The 27,163-nt window shown below is 39.2% G+C and overlaps 2 protein-coding genes across 14 annotated transcripts in view; both read right to left on the bottom strand.

The window, feature by feature from the left end:
* LOC127432400 (sodium/hydrogen exchanger 6-like) overlaps positions 1–8,151 on the bottom strand; it is a 92,247-nt gene extending 84,096 nt beyond the window's left edge. For 2 of the 3 annotated variants that reach the window (XR_007895743.1, XM_051683440.1), the window contains exons 1-11: positions 7,769–8,151; positions 6,796–6,995; positions 6,377–6,454; positions 6,140–6,216; positions 5,914–6,026; positions 5,653–5,758; positions 4,109–4,250; positions 3,895–4,000; positions 3,583–3,671; positions 843–956; positions 596–707 (exon numbers count right to left, since the gene is read on the bottom strand). Coding sequence is in view for 2 of the 3 variants with exons in the window: in XM_051683440.1 (XP_051539400.1) it covers positions 596–707; positions 843–956; positions 3,583–3,671; positions 3,895–4,000; positions 4,109–4,250; positions 5,653–5,758; positions 5,914–6,026; positions 6,140–6,216; positions 6,377–6,454; positions 6,796–6,995; positions 7,769–8,039 (1,408 nt within the window). In the remaining variant the exon portion in view is untranslated. The remainder of the gene's footprint in view (positions 1–595; positions 708–842; positions 957–3,582; positions 3,672–3,894; positions 4,001–4,108; positions 4,251–5,652; positions 5,759–5,913; positions 6,027–6,139; positions 6,217–6,376; positions 6,455–6,795; positions 6,996–7,768) is intronic. The other variant, XM_051683439.1, reaches the window with a different exon arrangement.
* A 2,747-nt stretch (positions 8,152–10,898) lies between these two features.
* Positions 10,899–27,163, bottom strand: part of LOC127432399 (synaptojanin-1-like) — a 36,016-nt gene continuing 19,751 nt past the window's right edge. For 3 of the 11 annotated variants that reach the window (XM_051683428.1, XM_051683427.1, XM_051683430.1), the window contains 15 exons: positions 26,774–26,966; positions 26,538–26,696; positions 26,277–26,433; positions 25,953–26,070; positions 22,091–22,303; positions 21,922–22,000; positions 20,912–21,074; positions 20,082–20,267; positions 19,743–19,781; positions 19,479–19,610; positions 18,825–18,872; positions 16,882–16,928; positions 16,584–16,770; positions 16,062–16,378; positions 10,899–14,223 (listed from right to left, as the gene is read on the bottom strand). In XM_051683428.1, coding sequence (XP_051539388.1) covers positions 13,417–14,223; positions 16,062–16,378; positions 16,584–16,770; positions 16,882–16,928; positions 18,825–18,872; positions 19,479–19,610; positions 19,743–19,781; positions 20,082–20,267; positions 20,912–21,074; positions 21,922–22,000; positions 22,091–22,303; positions 25,953–26,070; positions 26,277–26,433; positions 26,538–26,696; positions 26,774–26,966 — 2,845 coding nt within the window. In that variant the 3' untranslated portion in view covers positions 10,899–13,416. Of the gene's footprint in view, positions 14,224–15,580; positions 15,605–16,061; positions 16,379–16,583; positions 16,771–16,881; positions 16,929–17,462; positions 17,499–18,824; positions 18,873–19,478; positions 19,611–19,742; positions 19,782–20,081; positions 20,268–20,911; positions 21,075–21,921; positions 22,001–22,090; positions 22,304–25,952; positions 26,071–26,276; positions 26,434–26,537; positions 26,697–26,773; positions 26,967–27,163 lie in introns of all 11 variants that reach the window. The other 8 variants (XM_051683437.1, XM_051683436.1, XM_051683429.1 and 5 more) reach the window with 8 other exon arrangements.

The following is a 27,163-nucleotide window of genomic DNA, read 5'->3' on the forward strand; positions in this document are numbered from 1 at the left end:
AACAGGTCGAACCTTGAGGTGGATGGGCTACAACAGCAGAAGACCACATTGGGCACTTTATTCGGACCATTGTGATCCTAATAAAGTGCTCGGTGAGTGTATATGGGTTGCATAACATGTCTTTTATTAATATCAATATTTTAGGTAAAAATTAAACAAATGTACAAGGGAAATTCTATATTTTAGATGCAATAAAATGTTATTATTTCTGTAAGATCTTCACCATTTTAATGACCTGAGAGCCTTCACTAGTTCATTTCAAAGTACAAATATTCCAAGTAGTCTTTCAATTAATGAGGTCATCAAAGCTGCATGCATAGTAATTATAAAAGAAAAGCAAAATGCTGTTTAAAATAGTTTTAGATTAAATTTAGCATGTCATACGGTAGGACATACCGTCAACTTTCCAAAAGTATTTCATGTCAGCTACTCATAAAATCTTTCCTGTTAGAACTTAAAGGATCTTAAAAGATCACCTCCAAATGTCTTCAAGAAATGAAAAATTAACGCTAACTGTTGCACATAAATGAATAGAAATTTGCTAATTCAGGAGGGAAGGATACTTTCTAAGTGTCTCTGCAGATATATACAGTACCTGAAAACATCATGACATGTTGAAAATTGTATGCAATTTTGTTCTTGCGGCCCAGGTTTAACAGGAAAGACAAGGGGTAGATATTAGCTGCCCTGCCAAGAAATATGGCGAGCTAAAACGAAAGCCATAGTCAAGGATCATTTGTGAATGTTTACCTATACACAATTTATGGCTACAGCACACACACACATCCATGTCCACTCAAACCTACACACATCCAGAGACACAAAATACTTTAAAAGGATACAAAAGCACCTATTATGAAGATGGGATTGAACACATGGTGCTGGAATGAGAAAAGTGTCAAGCCCATGTATGAAAAGATGAAGTTTTCCGCCAGGAAATTCAGCAGCTCAAACAACTGTGGGGGGAAAAAAGGACAGTTTGCAAATCATGACTTGTATAGAGAATTCTTCAACTATGAGATGTTCCAAGCAAATATAAACAAAAGTTTTCTCCCTGTAGAGTCTGGGTGAATTGTGAGATTATTTATTATACTGTATATTATCAGTGTTGTGTAGATTAGATTACAATTGAAATGTAATCTGGTACTGATTACAAACTACATGACTAAAAATGTAATCAATATCGATATCTTTTGGATTATATAAAGAGTGTAATCTAATCTGATTACTTCTGGATTTATTACTAATCTAGCTGTAATGCATCTGGTGTTCCGAGCTGTGGAATAATACTGTACTTGTCAAAAGTTATTATTATTATTATTATTATGTACATGTCATGTCATTACATGTCACATCTGAAACATCTGGGTGCAATTCAGTTGAAATAAGACTACCTAGAAGTTATAAATTACTGTACTCAATATGTAATCTAGAACAAAATAACTGTATTCTACATGTTTGTATATGATTTAATGACGTGTCAGCTTCCGTGGCTATTTTCATGGCGAAAAGAAAAAGGTAAAATTATAATAAAATGTATAGTGATTATAAACTTTATAAGATCTGTTTTTAATAAAATCTCTAAAACTGATTCAGGCCTGACTTAAAATTATTTTTAAAAGTGTCAGCTGAATAAAACAATTTCCTCAAAGAATTAAAACTAGCGCAATCCAATAAAATACAGTTGTGCTCAAACGTTTGCATACCCTTGGAGAACTGGTAATATATGTACCATTTTTAAAGAAAACATGAGTGAGCAGGCAAAACACATTTCTTTTATTTCTATTGGGATTCATATTCAACTGTAGGTTATAACAGAATGGCACAATCATAAAACAAAACATGGCAACAAAGAAAAAAAAAATGAAATGACCCCTGTTCAAAAGTCTACATACCCTTAGTTCTTAATACTGTGTATTGCCCTCTTTAGCATCAATGACAGTGTGCAGTCTTTTGTAATAGTTGTCTATGAGGCCCCAAATTTTTGCAGGTGGTATAGCTGCCCATTTGTCTTGGCAAAATGCCTCCAGGTCATGCAAAATCTTTGGTCGTCTTGCATGAACCGCACATTTGAGATCTCCCCAGAGTGGCTCAATGATATTAAGGTCAGGAGACTGTGATGGCCACTCCAGAACCTTCACCTTTTTCTGCTGTAACCACTGGAGGGTCAACTTGGCCTTGTGCTTAGGGTCATTGTCATGCTGGAAAGTCCAAGAGCGTCCCATGCGCAGCTTTCATGCAGAAGAATGCAAATAGTCCGCCAGTATTTTCTGATAACATGTTGCATTCATCTTGCCATCAATTTTCATAAGATTCCCTGTGCCTTTAGAGCTCACACCCCCCAAAACATCAGTGAGCCACCACCATGCTTCACAGTGGGGATGGTGCTCTTTTCACTATAGGCCTTGTTGACCCCTCTCCAAACATAGCGCTTATGGTTGTGACCATAAAGCTCTATTTTGGTCTCGTCACTCCAAATTACAGTGTGCCAGAAGCTGTGAGGCGTGTCAAGGTGTTGTTGGACATATTGTAACCGGGCTTTTTTGTGACATTGGTGCAGAAAAGGCTTCTTTCTGGCAACTCAACCATGCAGCTCATTTTTGTTCAAGTATTGTTGTATTGTGCTCCTTGAAACAACCACACCGTCTTTTTCCAGAGCAGCCTGTATTTCTCCTGAGGTTACCTGTGGGTTTTTCTTTGTATCCTTAAGAATTCTTCTGGCAGTTGTGGCTGAAATCTTTTTTTGGTCTACCTGACCTTGGCTTGGTATCAAGAGATCCCTGAATTTTCCACTTCTTAATAAGTGATTGAACAGTACTGACTGGCATTTTCAAGGCTTTGGATATCTTTTTATATCCTTTTCCATCTTTATAAAGTTCCATTACCTTGTTACGCAGGTCTTTTGACAGTTCTTTTCTGCTTCCCATGTCTCAGTATCTAGCCTGCTCAGTGCATTCATGTGAGAGCTAACAAACTCACTCACTATTTATACACAGGCACTAATTGCAATTTAAAAAGCCACAGGTGTGGAAAATTAACCTTTAATTGCCATTTAAACCTGTGTGTGTCACCTTGTGTGTCTGTAACAAGGCCAAACATTCAAGGGTATGTAAACTGCTGATCAGGGTCATTTGGGTGATTTCTGTTATCATTATGATTTAAAAAGGAGCCAAACAACTATGTGATAATAAATGGCTTCATATGATCACTATCCTTAAATAAAAGACATGATCAGTCATATTTTCAAAATCAAAGCCAACATTTCACAATTTCTGCCAGGGTATGCAAACTTTTGAGCACAACTGTATGCTTCAAAGACTCTAGCATGAGGCACATACTGGTGAATATTCTCCTGATATTAAAAACTTGTGTAAGCCTGGAGTGTCCTATTTGGGCAGCAGGTAAAAATGATTTGGTCCAACAATTACTGAAGGGGAAAATGTGTGTTTTTCCAACTACAGGGTTGATTTCGAGTAGTTTTTGTTTTTACATAATCCACTTATTACATAATCCAGATTACATGCAGTCTGTTATTATCCAACACTGTATATTGTATTATTATCATATGTTGTTATTTTTTACCTCTTTAGTTCTTGTCTTAGATTCAGCAGAAAGGTTGTTGTATGTGTAGTGAGCCTGAGTAATGCCACAGAAGAGCACAGCCACCACACCTACACACACACACACACACACACACACACACACACAGAAAGAATGAAAGAAAGAAAAAGTACAGAGCAGAGATTGAGTTAAATAGTGAAATATAATTCAGCAATACAGTCACCTGTCTATGAAGAAAGTTACAAGCAGACCAGCTATATATTCATTTTTCCATGATGTAATGCACAGCATGTGGCTTAACAGAGATTTATACCACAGTGTTGCCATAGTTACCAGTGAAGCCACAGGCCTCAGCCAATAGGAAAGTACTCCAGGACATGAGGAAGAACAGGGCTGTTTCCAGCAAGGGGAAATCTCTCAGTTTCGTGAACTTTGTGACCTGAATAACAGCACACATTAACAGATCTTACTTCCTCAAACAAGTGTAGAGCGATGCTGTTGTTTATGAAGGAGCCAAAAATGTAAAAAGAAAAACTTATCAAAATACCAGAGCTGTCATGACTCCAGTCGCAGCCCCCATTGCAAAAGACCCACTGAAAAAACCCAGAAAGACACCCAGAGATTTGAGCAGGGCAATGACATCAAATGTGTGACGATTGTCTCCCTCGGGCTGGTATGCCACTATAGACCTATTAGCAGTGGAGAAAAGACAATACGTTTTTTCCATACAAAAACTGTGAGTATTTTAACATTTATGGACTGGCTCCATTCACTTCCATTGCAAGTGCCTCATTGTAACCCCGAAGTCGAAATACATTTTCATGGTAATCAACATTACGCCACAAATGCTGTCTTTGCTGATTGAGCTTAACTTGTACTTAACATGGAACATTCCTTTAACCCTTAAATGCATACCTCGGGTCTTTAGTGACCTAGGACCTCATTCCTCCCCTTGAACCTCATACACTTTTTGAGTTGTGCCCACACCTCTTTAGTATTCCTCAATCTTTCTCTTATAAAAAAAGGCAAAATTGCAAAATTACACATACTGTACATTTTAAAAATGCTATTTCTTACTCATGGTGGCGCTGTTGTTTCAGTGATTGACTTGATTTACATTTGACATTGCTATTTGACAAAGAAACAACATGGATGTAAATTATAGCAAGTGTAACACATGAACAGTATGATTTGGCTATTGTCATTTGGTTGCACTACTGAAATTACTTAAGTTGTGCACCTGTTTAGACTCAAAGTTTCTAAGAAAACACTTATGTGCATCTTATGTGTTTTGTGTAGCTCAAAATGTGTAGCTCAATATGTGTTTGACAGTCAGTTGCATTTAATGAAATTTCAGTGTGAAAGTAATGAATGCTGTTCAAGATTTTTCGCATTATCTCTTTAATATACACCAATCAGCCACAACATTAAAACCACCTGCCTAATTTTGTGTAGGTCCCCTTCGTGCCACCAAAACAGCGCCAACCTCATCACAGAATAGCATTCTGAGATTATATTCTTCTCACCACAATTGTACAGAGCGGTTATCTGAGTTACCGTAGACTTTGTCAGTTCAAACCAGTCTGGCCATTCTCTGTTGACCTCTCTCATCAACAAGATATTTCCATCTGCAGAACTGCCCCTCACTGGATGTTTTTTGTTTTTGGCACCATTCTGAGTAAATTCTAGAGACTGTTGTGTGTGAAAATCCCAGGAGATCAGCAGTTACAAAAATACTCAAACCAGCCAATCTGGCACCAACAATCATCAGCCAATCGTGTGGCAGCAGTGCAGTGCATAAAATCATTCATATACGGGTCAGGAGCTTCAGTTAATGTTCACATCAACCATCAGAATGGGGAAAAATGTGATCTCAATGATTTGGGCCGTGGCATGATTGTTGGTGCCAGACAGGCTGGTTTGGTTTTCCATGACATATTCACAGTGGGTGAGATGATCTGAACATGATTTCTCTAAGGTTAGCCCTTTCGAAATGCTATGGAATCTACAATTTTGAGGATCTCAAATGAATATACTGTATGTGTGTGTGTGTGTGTGTGTGTGTGTGTGTTATTGCACACAATGACTCACGATGACAGGACGATGGCCACCGCATCATTGAGAACGCTCTCTCCAAACATCAATGCGTAGAGATCCACATCAACTTTCAGCTCATTGAAAATGGCCAGAACGGTCACTGTGAATAAGGGATCAAAATATGTCAACTGGCACTTATTACACAACAGATCATTAGAATTCATTTAAAAAATGGAATTTATAGCCTACTACCTATCCATCCATCCTAATATTGAGTACATAGTGTACTTAACAGTAACATAACAGTAACAATACCTGGGTCTGTCGCAGAGACAATAGCACCGAAGAACAGGCAGTCAGTGAAGAAAAAATCCCCTCCAAGCTGACCAATCAATTTCATAAACACCACGCAGCCGTACATCACCAACCTGCATAGATGATATTTCAACAGACAAAATACAAGTCAAACATTATAACTACTGTAAAAACCAAAAAGTGTTTCTTGTATCATGAAACAACATCTATAACTCTAGAGACTCACCCTGTAACAAAACATGATGTCATCGTGCCCACAAAGGCATAGGAGAGGATAGAGCCCAAATTTCTGAAAAAATGCCTCTGATGGTTAAAATGAATGAAGATATTAGTTTCAGAAATGGAACTTAGCAGCTCAGCCACATCAATCATTGAGGAAACATGACATAATATCTATTAAAACAAGCCTTTGAGGCATATTTTGATAAGGTATGCATTAGTTTTAAGAAAATCCCAATCTTACTCGTTTGAGGCTGAATCCTGCATGAAAGATGATGGGTGGAAGCAAAATGTTGAAGAAAACCTCCGGATCAAAAGTAACCTAGAGGCAGATTTACAGGTATGAGAACAAAATCTTGTGCACAATATTATATATGTATATCCAGTGCCATTCAACAGCTTCTGATAAAATATAGCACGTTCACTTGGAAGCAACACAAGGGGCTGTTCACACCAAATTTGTTTTTTCATCCGTCTGCACTTTTCAATTGTTTTTTTTTTAGATGCACTAGATGGATGTCTTTGTTGTGCTGCATATCACTGTTTTTGCATTGTTTTTTAGCGCTAGAACTGTATGATCTGATGGGCCTCTAAGAATGTATGGCTGACAACAAATTAGGATGGAACAAATTTTAGAGGAGGATTATGATCTATCATCAATACCTTCCTGAGCATCTCTGCGTTTGGCACTTCATGGCCCTTGCTATCCCTGACCTCTCCTTTCAGACTGTACTCGTAGAAACGGCCGCTCACGTTCACTAGCAGTGTGGTGGGGCTGCTGTTCACTGCACAGCTCAATGTAACATCATTTAAGTCTTGTGGTGAATGGATTCCAAAGCGCAGAATCACACCCACGAACAAGCCTGGAGAAGATAATGCGTACATCACACATTATTTCAAAAGAAGCTCATTATTTTAGAAAAAGAAATCTCAGAATTATTGTTCAAATGCAGTTAAAGGGATAGTTCACCCAAAAATGAAAATACTCTTATAATTTACTCTCCCTCATGCCATCCCAGATGTGTATGACTTTCTTTCTTCTGCTGAACTCAAACGAAAATTTTTAGAAGAATATTTCAGCTCTGTAGGTCCATACAATGCAAGTGAATGGTGGCTTGAACTTTGAAGCTCCAAAAAGCACATGATATGAAAGGTGTGGGTGAGAAACAGATCAATATTTAAGTACTTTTTTTCTATAAATTCTCCTCCCTACCCAGTAGGTGGCGATATGCACGAAGAATGGGAATCGCCAAAAAACAGAAGAATAAGGAAGTGAAAGTGGCGATTTATAGTGAAAAAGGACTTAAATATTGATTTGCTTCTCACACACACCTATCATATCACTTCTGAATAAGTGGATTTAACCACTGGAGTCGTATGGATTACTTATATGCTGCCTTTATGTGCTTTTTTGGAGCTTCAAAGTTACAGAGCTGAGATATTATTCTAAAAATCTTTGTGTTCAGCAGAAGAAGGAAAGTCATACACATCTGGGATGGCATGAGGGTGAGTAAACAGTTACTGAATTTTTGGATGAACTATCCCTTTAAATATTAATGAGCTCATGCAGAAGTTTGCAATGAATTCGAACGTGAATATGTTTATGAACATGAATATAATATATGCAGGATCTCACCGTAGATCATAGCCAGACCCGTCTCGTGGAGGAACCTGAAGCGACGGTGTTTGAAGAGCCATATGGTGAGAATAGTGAGTGTGAGTAACATGATGAAGATGAGCAGATTGGCGCTGTCCTGCCGGTGACTCTCCTCTGCTTTCCTTTCCGTCACCGCATTCACCATTTCAGTGTTTTCCGCCAGACAAATGACAGAAAAACACATAAGGCAGAGTAAACGGGGAAGGATGAAAACCTTCGAAACGGAGGACCGTCTTCTGTGAAACCCCATCACGACTGTGTTTGTGAGGGAATGATATGTCGTTCAGCGCAGCAGCGAAGATGATGTGAGTCACGATGATCTATTTACCTCTACATAGTGCTGTGAAGACAGCAACAACAAGCACGAGCGAATTTCCACTGCTTGACCGGAAATGGGCTATTACAAATTAAATGACCCTCAAACTGAACTTGGAAAGGAATATTCCGGGTTCAATATTAAGTTTAATTTAATTTAATACTAATTAAGTTAAACTTAATCGACAGCATTGGTGACATAATTTTGATAACCATAAAAACATATTTCTACTGGTCCCTTTTTTCTCTGAAAAAGGAAAAATCTTGGTTACAGTGAAGCATTTACAATGGAAGTTAATGGGGCCAATCCGTAAACATATAAATGCTCACTGTTTCAAAAGTATAGCCACAAGATGTAAACAATGTGTGTTAACATGATTTCTGTGTGATACAATCGCTTACTTACCTTTTCTGTGTAATCTTATTGTCATTTTTTACAACTTCGTTGCCATGACAACCTTACGCCATAAACCTAAACCCCTAAAACAATGATTTAAAACAACTTTACAGCTCAAATGATGCATGAGTTTTAATAGAGGAATTAATGTGTGCTTTTATAAAATAATAAGCTTCAAATTTCTGCCTTTAATACCTCCAAAAATTGGCCCCATTCACTTGCATTGTAAGTGCCTCATTGTAACCTCAATTTAAGTTTATTTTTTTATTTTATTTTTTTAAGTAAAAGAGGGTCAATTTGAAATACTTTTTGTGGTATTCAACATTATGGCACACATGCTGTCAAATGAGGTTATCTTGTATTGAACCAGGAATATTCCTTTACACTTCTATTATTAGCCATTTTAAAGTCTGAATGAAAACTTCTCTCTTTCCTTATCAAATTCAATATACACTACCGGTCAAAAGTTTTGAAACACGACTGAAATGTTTCTCATGATCTTAAAAATCTTTTGATCTGAAGGCGTATGCTTAAATGTTTGAAATTAGTTTTGTAGACAAAAATATAATTGTGCCACCATATTAATTTATTTCATTATAAAACTAAAATTTAATATAAAATTTTTTTTTGGAATTGATGACTTGGACCAAATAATAAACAAAAGCAGCCAATAAGTGCCCAACATAGATGGGAACTCCTTCAATACTGTTTAAAAAGCATCCCAGGGTGATACCTCAAGAAGTTGGTTGAGAAAATGTCAAGAGTACATGTCTGCAAATACTAGGCAAAGGGTGACTACTTTGAAGATGCTAAAATATAACACAGTTTTGATTTATTTTGGATTTTGTTTAGTCACAACACAATTCCCATAGTTCCATTTATGTTATTCCATAGTTTTGATGACTTTACTATTATTCTAAAATGTGAAAAAAAAAAAAAAAAAATTATAATAAAGAATGAGTAAGTGTTTCAAAACTTTTGACCGGTAGAGAGAGAGAGAGAGAGAGAGAGAGAGAGAGAGAGAGAGAGAGAGAGAGAGAGAGTGTGTGTGTGTGTGTGTATGTATGTATATATATATATATATTCTTCTATACATGCAGTTATATACAAACAAGTTTGGAATTGGCAAGCGAGAAGAGATCTGGCTGAAAAAGTATTTGGTTGGATCACTATATCTGATAAAATTAATTATAATATTTAAATTTATTGAAAGGATATTATTAATATTAGAAAAGAACATGAACTTTAGCCCTTTTTTTCCACATTGGATTTTATGTAAAAATTTAAATAAATATATAAGGGAAAGTGTTTATTTAAGGTGCTGTGACTTGTCACTATTTCCTTTTTAATTATTTCTAAAAGGTCAAGAACATAAAATACAGCTGAAAAATGTATTGCTATTTTCTAAATCATTAGGGCCCATATAATACATAAAAAAAATAAAAATGTATTATTGTTATTATTTTCACAGCTTGTACTGTATAGCTCATGAAAAAAAAAAAAAAAAACCTGCTCAACTTCTCAAAAATGCTGCCATGTTAAGTTTGTGTGTGGATGCCTAAGTTTTTGACTTAGGTCATTGTTTTGACTCAAATAACCTAAATATATGGACCCTCTTTTTAAAAAAAAATTTGGTCCACTCACTCATTACTTCTCCGCCCCACCCCCTTTCAAATGTGTGTTTCCCACAGGATACAAAAACATTTTTGGAATGCCCAATTCCCACTACTTACTTGGTCCTCGAGGTGGCGCGGTTACTCGCCACAATCCGGGTGGCAGAGGACAAGTCCCAGTTGTCTCCGCTTCTGAGACTGTCAATCCGCGCATCTTATCACGTGGCTCGTCGTGCATGACACCGTGGAGACTCACAGCACGTGGAGGCTCATGCTACTCTCCGCGATCCACGCACAACTTACCACACACCCCATTGAGAACGAGAACCACTAATCGCAACCATGAGGAGGTTACCCCATGTGACTCTACCCTACCTAGCAACCGGGCCAATTTGGCTGCTTAGGAGACCTGGCTGGAATCACTCAGCACACCCTGGATTCGAACTTGCGACTCCAGGGGTGGTAGTCAGCGTCGGTACTCAATACGGGTTAAATTCCTTTTAGCTTTTTTCCAGTTCACTTTCATGTCTGCTGTGTGATAAACTCAGTTTTAAAAGTTCAAATACTCTATATAAGTACTCGATTAATATGAGGTCATAAAATACTGCATCTACAATAATTATACAATTAGAAGAATGCGGTTTGAAACAGCTGTAAATGGAGTATGCATTTCACAGTCACTACCCAATACCCATTTGCAATTGTATAGCAAAGATTAGCTGTTACCACTTTAAATCTTCTATTAAATGTTTTGTACCAGTTAATAAAACCATTACATTATGACTCATTTTCCACGTTGAATTACATTTATTATTGCATACATACAACATCAATTGCTCCATACATAAATGTGCACTTTGGTATGCACTTAAATTACTGAATTGCAGTTTTGTGGTTTGTGTATACATACATATAAGGTTACTACCACAGATTTCTGATCACTGCTGTGCTAAAAGCTACAAAGGAATGTTAACTTCACAAAAGGAGTTAATTAATTCCCATAAAACCTTTCTCCACATTAATAACTAGCACTGGCTAGTGTCAGATGCTTTCATTACATACAGAACACCTGAACATATTACATTTAATGCCTTTATTTTTTAAGTGGTTATATAGCGCTTATCAGTCTTCAAAAGAAAAAAAGATATATTATCCATGGCCTGATACCTGTCTGTATTCTGGAGATGTTCACAGTTAGTGCTTTGGAATGCATTTTGCAATGGTTAACTCATAGCATTAATACACAACCTTACCAGCTGGCATTCTTCTGACCCCTTTCACAACCAAATCCCAAAGAGAGACCGTGTACCCAACCATTTCAGTGCTGCGATAATCAAAGATAAATCTATAATGATTTTCAAAATTAAAGTCAAAATTCAAAGTTTGTTGCTCAACACTTCCCGGGTGCACATCTGAACAAATAAACTGATGTTAAATTTGACCTAAATGTAAACAAGGAATAAAAGTACAAGTAAAATACTGTTGCCACTACTTTCCTGAAACACCCAAACTTTAGCCCAGAATAAATTAGTTCATTATGCCCTTTAGGCACAGTGATAAAACCTGCATAACATCAAACTGTGAGAGGAACAAAGTGACTCGGTACACAAAAATCAAACAGTGCTGAGGGCTGATCATTCAACCATAATGCACCATTAAAGTCTGGAATGCTAAACAATCAATTATGAAGCTGAAACATACTAAACTGCCCCAGAATCTTCTCACTTTTCACCAACAGAACACTCTCAAGATTACTAAACCTTAAAACGTTATAACCTTCAAAGGACCATACAGAATATTACTTTTAAACAGCGTGGTGACTGAACGTTTTAATGACTCTGGGGTCAGTTGACTCGTAACAAAGATATTTGAATCCTTCCAAATGACAACGCAAACACACTCGCACAAACAGCTAGTGCACGCAAATAGACAGCACACTCCAACATACAGCACAGTATTCCTCCACATAACAATAAATAGATCTATCAAGAATTTTCGAGAATGAAGAGCCTGCCCATTGAAATGAAAAGAAGTACGATTTCATTGAGCGAATAAGCACACGTCTATTGCACGAAAGAAAGCCAGGAAGCCCGATGGAGGAACCCACCAAATAAATCACACAACAGATTAGTTAAATACAGCAGTTTTGTTGTGAGCTTTGGATCAGATAAACTGAAAGCACATTTGTATATAAGGGGTTGATAAATAAGAGGGGCAACTAATGCCCTCATGCCTATAAAACAGATATGCTCTCCACACAACCCCAACATTACAAACTTTGGCTTCATCCTGTGTTTGAAAGACTAAAGGACAGAGCTCTTCAGTGCACTTTAGATATGGCATGTATATGCTGCAAATATAAACACAATTCATAACCAGTTCACATTTTTTCCCCACTAGGAAGACATATATTATCACTATGAATATGTATATAAGATATATTTCGACAACTTAGACAGCCAAGCACATTAGTTGGGGTGGGGTTGTTTGCGTGAACACCCAGAAAAATCGGACCCACAATTGGACTATCCACTAAAGCACAGAAACATACATCTATGTTCTGTGCACACACACACACACACACACACACACACACTCTGCATTTTAACAGCTATACAAACATAGGCAATAGAAGCAGGTGAAAGATACATTCATGAGATTAACAACACAAATATCTGACCGCGGCTCACGGTCAAGCCCACTTAACATTTGCCATAATGCCAAAAGTCGGACACAGCCCGGCATTTTAAAGAAATGTTCTGGGTTCAATACAAGTTAAGCTCAATCAACAACATTTGTAGCATAATGTTGATTACAGCAGAAAATACTTTCGACACATCCCTTTAAATCTGTGCATTTGAAACAGATAATTTACATTAGGGTTGGGGTTTGTTGCAAGTAAGATACATATTTTAATGTGTAGACTGTAGAGTCTTTATTATCCAATTATGAAGCTCGTAATAATTAATCTAAATATATTAAATCTGGCCATTGAACTGTAAAATTTTACACACGTGTGTGCGTATATGTAGGTTAATATGTCGATAACAACAGGTGCAGACTCTCTGCCCAATCTAAAAACTGAAAAACATACAAATTCACTAAGAACTGTCTTGATATCCTACTAGTTTGCTGTCTGCTTTGGGCAAAGAGAGGGCCTAATAAATTCATTTCAGATAAACAGGTCAACACCTCTGATACATCACACTTTTATACAAACCATACACATATTATAGATACACAATAATATTTTCTCCATATTTTTACATACAAGCTCTATCGGCTCATTAAACTACTCTGTTTCATCTCTCGGTGAATTCATTTCTGGAAGGGATGTGGGGGTTTTTGATGTTGGTATTAGTCCTTGATGGGATCGGAGGGGGGATTGCTGGGAACGCGGAGGTGGGAAGAGACGGCCAGTTGCTGTCCATGTCAAAGCCTGAGCTGGAGAAGCTGCTCTGGGGTTGTGGGAAGGAAAGAGATGAGGCTGCAGGAATAAGCGGAGGCCCCGATTGAACCTTTCCTGACTGGAGAAAGTCTGAATCATCGTCAAATGTAACCCACTTCTGGGTCCGACTGGCTGGGACCGGTGCTGCAGTGGGAACTAAAGATTGTTGCCTAGAGAAGGAAGGGGGAAGAGTAGAACTTTGAACCAGAGCAGACATCGCCCTATTCAGGCCAGGCTTGCCTGCTTGGGCCTGTTGCTGGGTGTAGAAATCGGGTGTGAGCGATCGGCACTGTGAGGACAGCAAGCCGCCGTTGAAGGGGTTGGTGCTGCTGGGTCTGGGTTTGGCTTCGGTGAGGAATGGATTGGGGGATGTGCGGAGAGTCTCCTGGGACCTGCTGCGGGAGGGAAAGGGTGGAGGCAGAAGACATGGAGCACTGCTGGTGTCTGGAGCTAAAGGAGGGCTTTGCAAGGAGGAGAAGAGAGAGAGGGAGCTGGGTAACGTAGAACAGGAAGAGGAGGAAGATGTGGTGGAGGAAGAGGAGGAGGAGCGAGGAAGGGACATGGAGAATGATGTGTTCTGGAGTATGGACTCGGTGTTAAGCATATCAAAGGGGTCTAGATTCCATTGTGCTTCTCTTTGGACTCCATTCATGACCTTGGCCTGGGGAAATCAAACACATACACAACCTTATGAAATCAAACTTTTAGCTTGATGAGAAGCTACAATATAATGAAGATTTAAAGGGATAGTTCACCCAAAAATGAAAATTCTCTCATCATTTACTCACCCTCATGCCATCCCAAATGACTTTCTTTCTTCTGCAGAACACAAACGAAGATTTTAGAAGAATATCTCAGCTCTGTTGGTCTGTTCAGTGCAAGTGAATGGTGACCAAACCTTTGAAGATCCAAAAAGCACGTAAAGGCAGCATAAAAGTAATCCATATGACTCCAGTGGTATAATCCATGTCTTCAGAAGTGATATGATAGGTGTGGGCGAGAAACCCATATTGATAAATATTTAAGTCCTTTTGTGCTATAAATCTCCACTTTCACATTCTTCTTCTTTTGTTTTTGGCAATTCACATTCTTTGTGCATATTGCCACCTACTGGCAGGGAGAATTTATGGTAAAAAAGGACTTAAATAGTGATCTGTTTCTCACCCACAACTATCATATCACTTCTGAAGACATGGATTTAATCACTGGAGTCGTATGGATTACTTTTATGCTGCCTTTCTGTGCTTTTTTGAGCTTCAAAGTTTTGGACCCTGTTGACTTGCATTGTATGGACCTACAGAGATTAAATATTCTTCTAAAAATCTTTGTTTGTGTTCTGCAGAAGAAAGTCATACACATCAGAGATGGCATGAAGGTGAGTAAATGATGAGATACTTTTAATTTTGGGGTGAACTATCCCTTTAAAGTCAACATGAAATCAAAACTGACCCTATTTGAAAAAAATCTTGTTGGTTAAGAACATAAATGGCAAACGACAGACCTTTTGTATATACAAATCAATATCTGAAAGACCTGATTCCTGATGTTTATTTAACTGTCCATTATAAACCATGGAAAAAGGCATTTTAAAAGCATCAAAAACACAAAAATGATCAGTCTGCCAGTCTACTAGAAATGTGTGCCAAAGTGAAGCAAGGTGTAAACTACACCCAAGAAGCTCTATGACAACATAAAAAAAAAACAACATACCACTGATTAAAAACAAAAACAAACACTACCCACAACAAATACGAATGACACTTTCATTGAACCCCCTGTCAGTTCAATTAAACACATCCTTTTTTTTTTCCTCCTAAGTAGTGACATACATTTACGTCAAGGGGTTCAAGTTATATTTCTGACACTGAAAATAAAACAAGGTCAAATGAAAGATGAAAAGTGGGAAAACCAATTATAACATGGAGGATTCTGTAATGTATGAGCACTCCACACAAGGTGACCACAAGATACGGTGCCATGTACACAAAGTATAGACTAGAAATGACTTAATCCAGTACCTGTCAACCTGAGGATTGCTCCTGCTAGTGAAAGAGAGAGACACATGCATCAAGAAAAGTGGGAAACATGACTATGAGAGCCACCTGAATGAGAAGATATCCCGTAGTAAGCCGTTTAACAGTTTGAAAAAGAATTGGCTGGATAACACAAAAGACTTAATAGATCCAAGAAGGTAAATTGAAGTAGAGACTGATCTTCAACTAAACAAAGGCGGTGCCTGCCCATAACTATACTGCACTAGTCAAAATTTTGGACTGTTTTGACTGAATTTGTTTCTCATGATCTCCGATTTAAATTCTTGTGTTTAAATGTTTGAATGCATAATTCCTAAACCTCCATTTGTGTTCTTTGATAGTTTTGAAGACTTTACTGTTCTATTCTAAAATGTGGAAAATAGTACTTTACAAACATTACAATTTTCAACATTCAGAAAAAAAATGAGGGCTTGTGATCTAGTAATGAGGATAAAAGAGGATTCACCTGAGATGTAGGAGCAGCAGCAGGTGCAGGCTCAGGTGGCAGTGCATGGGACGACCGACTCCGGGGTGGAGGCTTGGGAGAGGCCAGTCCAGGCTGAGGGGTGGCAGAAGCTCCCGCTGAAGGTGCCTGGGGGGCCACGGCGGCCGGCTGAGGCACCAGAGGGGCGGGAAAGGTGGGCTGCATTGGTGCAGGAAGCTGAGATTGTATGGTTGGGGGCAGTTGCGGTTGGACCGGAGGCTGCACTGGAGATACAGTCGTTGGTTGCATGGGTGATGTCATCTGAGGTCTCAAGGGACCTGGCAGTGTGGGAGGTGGACCTGTAGGACAAACACACAGGGGAACTGGATGTTTAAACATATTGTTAAAAGTGTAAAAAACATGTATAAATTTGTATAAAGTTTTAAAGGTGCTGGAAGCAATGTTGGCCATTCTGGAATTTCCATCAGACTAAGCCACTGATTTAGACACGCCCCTTTAAGTTGTTGTTGTGTTATGTATGTGGTATTGTGAGATTTAACGAACCCAGAGGCAGATTAGATGGTTTGCTTTGGGGTTCAGAAAAGGGTCGTGGTGCTCCAGGGTGATTATCAGGTGAGGGTCGAGGGGCTCCAGGATGCACCTCTGCTATGGGTCTGGGGGCCCCAGGATGAGCAGGAGGGGGAGGTCTGGCTTGAGGAGGGACGCTGATGACTCCTGCTCTGGGTGGGATCTAAAGCAAAACAAACACTTTCCTTTAAAGAGTGAATTTTCAAAATTAGAGTAAAATATAGACAAAGAGTCTATTTTTCTTTTCAATATTCATCTTATTTAGTCAACTCACCGGCCTTGAAGCACCTCCAGGGGCTGATCCAGTGGCCTGACCTCGGCCTGAAAAATAGTCGATAGCAATCAGACATTCAGTGGGAGTTATATAAACCCATGATCACCTGACTTCAGACAACTTCAAGGAGAAATAAGGCCATTAAAATTTCAGATTGGAGATATACTTGTGAAGTTCATCAAGCTTATTTTGTTGAAGCCATGTTTTTTCAAAAAGTGTTATCATCTGTGATTGTTTTACGATTGAAAAGAAGCAAATCTGCATCTGTCATTCTCTTCTGCCCAATCAGTCTTCCTCATTTTTTTCCTTGGCTCTTATCCTAAATGTAACTTATGTTATGTCATTATTGGCTACTCTACAATCTAATAATGGAAGAAGAGTTTCCCATTCCCTACCAAACCTTAAATGATTGCAATGCTCTGAAAAGATGCAAGGATAATGTAGGGGAAGTTACTGTGTTTTGCCTTTGTAGGGCAATAGTTTGGGCCTAAATACATTCCTCAACGAAATCTGATGCCTGTTAAAGGCGACTGATGTTATTTTGGAGGGCTGATGGGAAGGCAGCATGTGTAGGAACTCACCAGCATCCGCACGTGCTAATGCTGGGCTTTTTTGTCCTTTTGTCAGCATGAGGGAATAAATATGGCAAAATTATTTTCTGTTTTGCAACACACATTACAGCCTTCAGCTAGGGAGAAAATGCATCTGATCTACTCGCAGAGGACAAGTCATTAGAAGGTTTGACTATAAAGTCCTTACCTGTTGTAGAGATCATCTCTATTCAATTACAAAAGCTAATTCACCAGTCAACCCATCACTCCACACATGAAAACTAAGTCAAAATCAGTGGAACAATTGAGACTTCATGTGCTGAAATGTTCAGGTAAATTAACCAACAAATGACCTACTTCTAGTTGGTCAAAAATGAAAATTCTCTCATCATTTACTCATCCTCATGCTATCCCAGATGTGTATGACTTTCTTTCTTCAGCAGAACACAAAGATTTTTAGAAGAATATCTCAACTATGTAGGTCGATATAATGCAAGTGAATGGGGATCAAAACTTTGAAGCTCCAAAAAGCACATAAAGGCAGCATTAAAGTAATCCATATGAATCCAGTGGTATAATCCATGTCTTCTGGAGTGATCTAATTGATCTTTAATTGATCATTTTGGTTGAGAACAGATGAAAATATAACTCCTTTTCACTATAAATCTTGACATCAGCAGTCTCCTCGTTGCTCTGCGCATGTGTCAAGCACCAGGGAGTGTAATCAAGCTTAAAATCATGATCGAGCCTGGAGACTGCAATAGCACCATGGACAGTGAAAAAGGAGTTCGATTTTGTTCTGTTCTCACCTACAACCCATTGGATCACTTCAGAAGACGTGGATTAAACCACTGTAGTCATATGGATTACTTTTATGCTGCCTTAATGTGCTTTTTGGAGCTTCAGATTTCTGGTCACCCTTCATTTGCATTGTATGGACCAACAGAGCAGAGATATTCTTCTAAAAATTTTCATTTGTGTTCAGCAGAACAACCCTCTACGGACACTTCGGAGAACTGATTGCCATTGGCTAGTATATTTTTGTTTTACTCGCCACACTTTGGACAAGATGTAAGCGTAATGCAACTGAAAACTAAAAAAGATATTAAGAAAACTGAGAAGAGGGCATCATCATATATAATATTATATATATATATATATATAATATATATATATATATATATATATATATATATATATATATATATATATATATATATATATAAAATCATATTTTTATGATGTCATGAATTAGCATTTTTAATAATGATACAAACTGTTGTCACTGTTAATTCTAGTAGGAAGCACAGAAGGTCTCAATTAACAGGGAAGTCACCATACACAAGAACAAACACTGCAAGAACCTAAAATCCAAATCTTTTTAAAAATTACCTTCATAATCAGTCAGATGAAAGTCTAGATTGAGAGGCTCAGTGAATTCTTTGAAAGAAAATTGAATAGTTTCCAAACTATATGACATCATGTTCAAAATCAATCTCCTCAAAACAATGTAAAAATGCTCTATAGTCATATGTAAAATCCCACGCAGCAAAATACAGCCACAGCAGCAGCACTTGGACTATACATTTAAAATGACATGCTAGCACAAAGCATAAATAAAAAGTACCAATCACAACACAAAACTGCTACATTGTGCATTATATGGCACTCAAGACATTTAGGCCCACTGAGCTTATATAAGAATCTCATTTAATATTCACATAAAAGTGAACCAACAGTAGTAAGCAAATGTCCAGCTGCTAATACACACTACTGATGCATTTACAGTATTACCTGCTGAATCTTTCCTAACAGGAGTAGGACTTCTCCCTCCTTTAGAAACAGCAGGGAATTATGAAATGATTGAAATGCATTTTTATTATGCATAGACAAGTCAAAACAGAATATGTGATACAGTTGCTTATGGAAAAATAATGTAGGTTTTATGAGTACTTATTTGGTTGTGTGTTTCAATCCTGCAAAAACCTGTGTGTTTTTAAGTCCAGGCCTATTAGGTAAGCATTTACAAACACTTTGCAGCTGTACCTGAGGGTGGTGGTGGGCGCTGTGGTGGTGCAGGTCGAGCTGGTGGGGCATTAGGGCGTGGTGGAGGGGGCCGTTTTGGCTCTAGTCCCTGAGACGAGGGAGCTCCAGCTGGCTGACCATCAACAGGAAAACCTGAAGAGAAAAAAATAGCATTGACAGCACCGTAAATCACACTAAAAAACGTTGAGAACACACAGACACACTCTAAGAGCTCAGTAACCACTGATGCACATCAGCAACACCTCTGTAAGCTGCTCTCTTTACCTGCAAGTTCCCTTCTACTGGTTGCTGGACTTAATCCTCCTTTTTGCAGTGTGAACACAAAGGAAAATTATTAAACTGGATTTTTTTTATGTTGGTGTTTGATGAGGAAAAAAACAACAACAACCTGTATACACTTCCTTCCACTATCATTTAGATAACCTCAAAGGTAACAGACATGGACTAAAAGCCAAAAAACTTTACATTTTGATGGGTTTTTATGGGGTCTTCAAAAAATATAAAAAGTTGGAAAGGACAACGCAAAAAATAGCACAAATGCCCTGTTGTGTAATAGATGACAATATGAGTGTTTGTTCATAAGGAGTAAAATACTAGCACTACCCTGTGGTGGTCCAGCAGTGCGTGGAGGGGCTCTGTTGGGCCGGATAGGGGGTAGGGACTCTCCGTGGGTAGGAGAGGGGCAGGGGCTGCTGCGTGGGGAAGCGGCGGGGGATGCACCTAGATCCATGCCCGCTCCAGGCTGCAGGTGCTGGGGTAAGATATCCTCAACCTCCTCGTCCACATCACCTGTCAACACAGCAATAAAACACACTATGTACTGACAACAACAACATCATCTCTATCGTATTGAAACTACATTGAGTAACTCCATATTGTGAAAGTCCCATAGGCTCATGTGCAGATCACATTACTAAAGTATAAGGAGACACATTCATGAGGTTTCTACTTCTTGTGGCAAAGCTGATAAAACACATTTAACAACTGAAATTAAAAGCAGCATTTAAAGAATAGTTCTGTCATCATATCTCATATGTTTCATGCTCTAATGAACATGCAGAAGTCAAGATTTAACTGTAAAATAACAGTTGTTTCTCAAAAAAACCTATTGTATGTCTTCAGAAGACTTGGAATGTGATGCACAAGTCACATGGTCTACTTTAATGACACTTTTGGGTGCTTTTTAAGATTAACAGTGAGCCACTATCTAATGCCATTGTATGTACATCAGAGAACGGGACATGCTTTAAAATTCCTCCTTTTGTGTTCTACAGAAGAAAGACATGCAGGTTTGGAAAGATATGAAGGTGAGTAAATTATGCCCGAATTTAAATTTTTGAGTGAACTATTCCTTTAAGTTATAATATAAACAAGTATGACATCACATGTGGACATCACATTTTGATACCAAGTAACCCAAACAGGTGTCATACCTTCCATATCATACTCTTCTCCCATGTCTGAGTTCTCTGCCAGCAAAGTGGAGCTGGTGGAAGTTGGGATGCTCCCGCAGATTCTCTCCACACTCATTTCCTCCTCTAGACTCTTTATCCAGCCAGGACTCCTCAAACGGATGTCTATGGTCTTTCCACTTACCTGCATTCAGACACAAAGGGAAGGTTAGATAAGCCCTCTTTTTTCTGTCAATATTTTGATACTGAGCTTGAATTAGTTTGCAGTTCTCAAACTGTTTTATTCAGCTTATTGTTTTTTTGTTTTTTTAGTCACAGATACTACGAAATGTGAATTACTTTGCATCTACATAAAAAACAACAACAAAAAAAAACACGTTAGACCAACAATATTCCCCCAAATGTTATCTCAACTAGTCTAACAGTTATCAGAACAAACAATTTCATATTAAACAATGTTGCTGATTTGCGAGTTCCTAGCATGCACTGCAACATGAATACATCATGTGGTTAGTGTTAAGGAGTAATTTTTGCTGTTTGCTGACTGTTTTTATGCTGTGATTGTTGTTTTTTGTTGCCACTGTTAGTCAGTTGTTGTGTGGTGATGTTAGGAGCTCATCTTTTAATGAGGTTTGTTGATTAACAGCGTTATTGTGATTTGTGTGCTAAGAGTTGAGGTCTATTGTGTGTCTATGTCAAACAACTGTATGCCTTGCAAGACATACCTCTCTTCAGAGGCAAAGATTGCAGTTAACTTAATGTAAAAGTAATTGAAATGTTGACAAAATGAAAGTTCTCGTATTGCAAATTGAAAGTTGGCTGAACAAGAAATTAGTAGTTCGCACAAGAAGAATTTTTTCAATTAGTGAACAAACAACCTTTTTGATTTTAAACAACTGACTAAAAAGACAGTTGTTGAAAAAAACTTACTGCATCATGTTGCCTTGATTTTTAAAGGTTGCTCAACAATTATTTTTTACAGTGCAGCATCTAAACATCTGTTTAAAAGCATGAATTTTACTGCAACTTACAGTGGAGGCACTCAAGGAGAGAGCAGCTAGAGCTGAGTAGCCCTCCAAAAACGTCACCCACATTTTTTCCTCAACAAACCTGTTTACAAGGAAAGTAGTTTGTTTATAAAGAGAAGTATTTAGAATTGAAACTAGAAAGAGCATTGATATGAAAGCAATGGAATCTTACCTGATAAGAATAACCTCACCAAAGTTGGCAAACTTATCCAGTAGTTCGTCAATCAAAGCATCATCAAAGAAGTCATCAGGACCAGACGAGCAGAGCGAGACAAGGATGGTGCCATCAGGTGGACCCTGCAGGCCGATCACGTCCTTATACACCTGATGTCTGGCCTCTGGATCCACCTCCAGTATGTCCACATCGATGATGGCCACTACAGGCCTGCAAGAGATGAAAGTTAAGGGCACTACAACAGAAAGTTTTCAACCTTAAAATATATTAACTATACGGGGGGACTTGCTGCATGGGCAACAGTCTGTCCTCCCTGCCAAGGCATGCACACTGGAGAGGACACTTCGGCGTCGCCTCACCGCGACGGCACAACACAGGAGACAGCAGTTACCTGTGATAAGCCTGGCTCGATATACAGTATGTATATATATATGGTTCCAAGGTTGTCAAGCCAATGGTGATAGTGGGGATAAGCTCTCACTTCCTACAAAAATGCCCTCAAGGCATGCCTCACTAACAGCCACTGACAACTAAGTCCAACTCCTGGCCTTCTCGTGCAGCTCAGCCACTGAGCCCGGCGGAACCGTTTTCACTGACAAGAGAAGGGGCAGAAGACGAGTGCTGGCACCTCAAAACCAGTTGCTTTGGGCAGATGAGGCTTGTTAACCTTGGGTGGCAGCTCATCTAGGAGAAGGCAAACTGAGATTTCAAACTTCTTGCAGCTAGTCCCACCTATGGAAAAGGCTTTGGGAGTAAACCCAGAGGAAAAATCCGGAGCCAGAGTCCCTAAGCAGTCGTCGTTGCCTACAACTATGCTCTGGAAACTCCTGCGACAACACCGGTGCCAAGCTGTAATGGTTCTACCTTTCTCTTGGATCACACTGGCGGAGAGGAGAGGGGGGACTTGCTGCATGGGCAACAGTCTGTCCTCCCTGCCAAGGCATGCATACTGGAGAGGTCACTCCGCGTCGCCTCAATGCGATGGCACAACACCTGGCTCGATTGGCGTCACCAACTCTTTCTTCCAGAATAAACTCCAGCACAATGTACCCTGGAGGCATCCTTGCTCAAAGCACTGGCATCAACTGGACCTGATCTTCACAAGACACTGCCACTTGAGAAACATGCTCAACACACAATCATATCAGAGTCAGGCTGCAGCCACAGAAGATCCATTGCTCCAAACCACCAGCAAAGACACGAGAGACTGCAAAATCATCACCCTGTACAAGAACAAAGGGGACAGAAGCGATTGCAACAAATACCGCAGAATATCTTTAAGCATTGTCAGCAAACTATTTGCTCGTGTCATACTGAGCCGTCTACAGAAACTAGCCGACAGAGTGTACCTAGAATCACAGTGCAGTTTCAGATCAGAATGCTCTGCAATCTACATGATATTCTCCCTTCGTCAACTACAGGAGAAATGCAGAGAGCAGGGACAGCCACTGTTCGTTGCATTCATTGAGTCGTGACGGCCTTTTCAAAGTGCTATCCATGATTGGATGTCCATCAAAGCTCCTTAGCATGATCAAAACCTTCCACACAGACATGAAGGGTATTGTCCAGTTTGACGGCTCATCATCAGATGCCTTTAACATCAAGAGCGGTGTCAAACAGGGCTCCACACAAGATCAGATGGAAAACTCTACAATCTGTCCCTTCTAAAGGTGAAGACCAAAGTCCGCAAGGTCATCATTAGAGACATTCTTTTTGTGGATGATACTGCCCTGGCATCTCACAAGGAAGAGCAGCTGCAGCGCCTCATGCACACGTTCTCCTTGCCTGCCAGGACTTCAGCATGACCATCAGCCAAAAGAAAATGCATGTAATGGGCCAAGGGGTGGACCACCTCCCTGAGATCACAATCCACAACTATGTACTCGAGGTGATCCACGAATTCACCTACCTCGGCTCTACCATAACAGACAACCTTAGCATGGACACCGAGCTCAACAGGTGTATTGGGCGCGCTACAACAACTCTCGCCAGACTGACAAAGCGAACCTGGGAAAACAGGAAGCTGACCATCTGAACAAAAGTGGCAGTGTACAGAGCCTGTGTTCTGAGCACCTTGCTGTATGGGAGCGAGTTCTGGACCCTCTACGCAAGGCAAGAAAATAGGCTCAACACCTTCCACCTGCGCAGCCTATGGCACATCCTGGGCATCAAGTGGACCGACAGTATTACCAACAATGAAGTCCTCAACCGTGCCCAGATTCCAAGCCTCCTCACACTCCTGCGCCAATGCCGTTTCTGCTGGCTGGCCCACATTTATCGCATGCAGGATGGAAGGATACTAAAAGATCTCCTGTATGGGGAGCTGGCCGTAAGTGAGCGAAGGGATGCCCCCATCTTCACTTTAAAGATTTGTGCAAGCGTGACGTGAGGGAGCAGGGTATGGACACTGAGAAATGGGAGGAGTTCGCCAGTGACCACCATCAATGGCACCACAAATTGACAAAAGGGCTCCAACGGGGAGAAAGGAACTTCACCTGCGACAGCTGCGGCAGAGACTGCCACTCTCGCGTTGGGCTGTACAGCCACAGCAGACACTGTTTCACCAACTGACTTCAGTGTGCACATTCCATGGTCTCTCAAGACCGATGGATGCTATCCATCCATATATATATACATGTATATACAGTATATGTAACATATTAAACTACGAATTAATTATATATAAATATATATATAATTTATAAATAATACGACTATTAATTACAGTAATTCTTGGTTTAATTTATGTATATATTTTTAAACTATTACAGTTTTTCTCGAAAGACTACACACAAATTTCTCTGATTCAAGATTCATGCTTTCAAAACAGTTATCACAAAGAACTAAATTAAAGTATTATTCTCAAATGCACATGCCAATTTGTCAAATCCATTTATATTGATATCTGCTGTGTTAGTAATGCACAAAGTAAAGAAAATGCAATTTACTAAATTTTTCACACAACTATCATGACTCTGCTATCTATAAAAGGGGTCAAATATGAAAATTCAGAGCAAACAAACAATACCACAATCAATGTCCACAATTACTGTACCATCTGTGCTTCCAGTGCTGTCTAACGGAGCTCTATACAAAATAACAAGACTGCTTTTTTTTTTTTTTACAGTAAACTTCCTTATCCTCTTTCCAGAGGAAAGGCAGTAAAAAACTAGAAATTTAGAGAAATTTTACGAAAACACACAGAAAAGGGGCTTAATTTATTTTTATGACAAATGTGTTACTTCAGTAGTAGAGCTGTGTGTCTATGCCTTTTATCCCACTCTTTTTCCTATCAGATTTCCTGATTCCACTCTTAATATTTCCTTTAATACTACTTAAAATAATAGATAAAAATGAATATAAATGTTGATTTCATCGCAGTGATTTGGTCAGAGTGAATGTCGGAGAGTGCAGAGAAGGGTTTGATCCAGAGGTGGGGTCTGTCGATCTCACTCGTTCCCGCGTGAAACCATGGTTATTGTAGTAAAACCAAAGTTATTTTTTCTAAGGTAAGGTTAAGGTTAGGTTTAGGGGTAGAGGTTAATGTAGTGTGTCTGTGGGACTCTAAATACAGTAAACACAATAAACACACTGCAGTGATGCCCATACTGTATGTTAGTATTTAAATATGGGTGCAAATAGAATCTGACACTATTTGCACTGGGGTGTAAATAGCATATACCATTATTTGCACCAGGGTGCAAATAGCATCTGCCTTAAATAAATTCATGCCCACCCCCTCCCCTGCAGTACCACTGAGGACCAATAGAGGGCCATTCCCATCAGGTTGAACAACATTTTTAAAAAAAAATCAGGTACTGTTAACTTTAAAAGTTGTTCTCTATATATTATTTCTCACCTATGATCAGAGGTCTTCAGTTCTGCTCTGTCGTAGTACTTGAGCTCTCCAGGGCTCCATGGGTAATGATCTTCTTCATTCACTGGGGCTCCAACTACATTCAACTCCAACTCTTCAGCTGTAATACACACACAAGCAAAAAAACTCAAACATCTATTTAACTTCAGGCTAAGAAATTGCAGACATGTTTAAAGAAAAATGTATTTGTTCTTTTTGATTCCAATATATAAAGTGAATGACAAAAAATGTTTGGGGTTGGTTGGCATTTAAAGATATTTTCTGAAACTTAAAGGAACGCAGGTGCCATTTTATCACAATCCTCACCAGTTTTATCAAAGTTCCACTTTCGTCTCTTCCAGAGCACACGGTCGGTCCAGGCTGGCGTGCGGCACTTCTCACTGGTGTCGTAGTCCTCTGAAAACAGGTCATATTTGTAGGTGGGGGCGAAATCCAGCTTTCCTTCAATGAAGCCCTTGAAAATCTGGAATATGAATAAAAAAAAAAAAAGAAAGAAATGTTTCAGAAGAGCAGAGAATTCAAAAATACATCAAGAACAGTATATAGTTTTGGGGTTTCCTGATATACCTGTCCAGCATTCTTCTGTTCCACCAGTTGATCTCCAGCGATCAGTGCATCCCAGTTCTGCTGTCTGACCAGTTCTTTCACCTCTTCATTGGGCAGATTTATCCGGTAATTAAAATCTCCACACCAGAACACATAATCATGGGAGTATAGCAGACGACCCTAGTAATAAAATAAGGTGGTCATCCACTGAACAAACTGATACATGATAATGTTATCATTACATGATAAATGGTTACCATGGGGAAGGAGAGTTTGCGTGCAATTTCGTTATAGTCGTCGTTCCTCTCTTTGACCTGTGATTGGCCGGCGGCAAAGTGTGAGCACACAAAGCAGATGCTGGTGGTGTGGAAGAGCATGCGAATGGCCACACCTCCTTTATTACCAGTGGCTCCGCCCATTCCAGTCTTTACTGTATCGACAGCAACATCCCTATTGGAAGAAAATGACACACAATATCAGAAAAAGTATAACAGTGAGTGCCCACTTTTCCAGCGGGCTTGATTCTGGAAATATTTTTCCCATTCATTTTCTCCATAGGGATTGCAAAATGTTCTTCAGAAAAGAGTTCTAAGCACATCCAAAGTAGCATATCCCGTTTGTTGGTAAAATGATGGCACAGGAGTGTG

This window comes from Myxocyprinus asiaticus, chromosome 42 (genome assembly GCF_019703515.2).
Source record: "Myxocyprinus asiaticus isolate MX2 ecotype Aquarium Trade chromosome 42, UBuf_Myxa_2, whole genome shotgun sequence".
NCBI classification, from domain to species: domain Eukaryota; kingdom Metazoa; phylum Chordata; class Actinopteri; order Cypriniformes; family Catostomidae; genus Myxocyprinus; species Myxocyprinus asiaticus.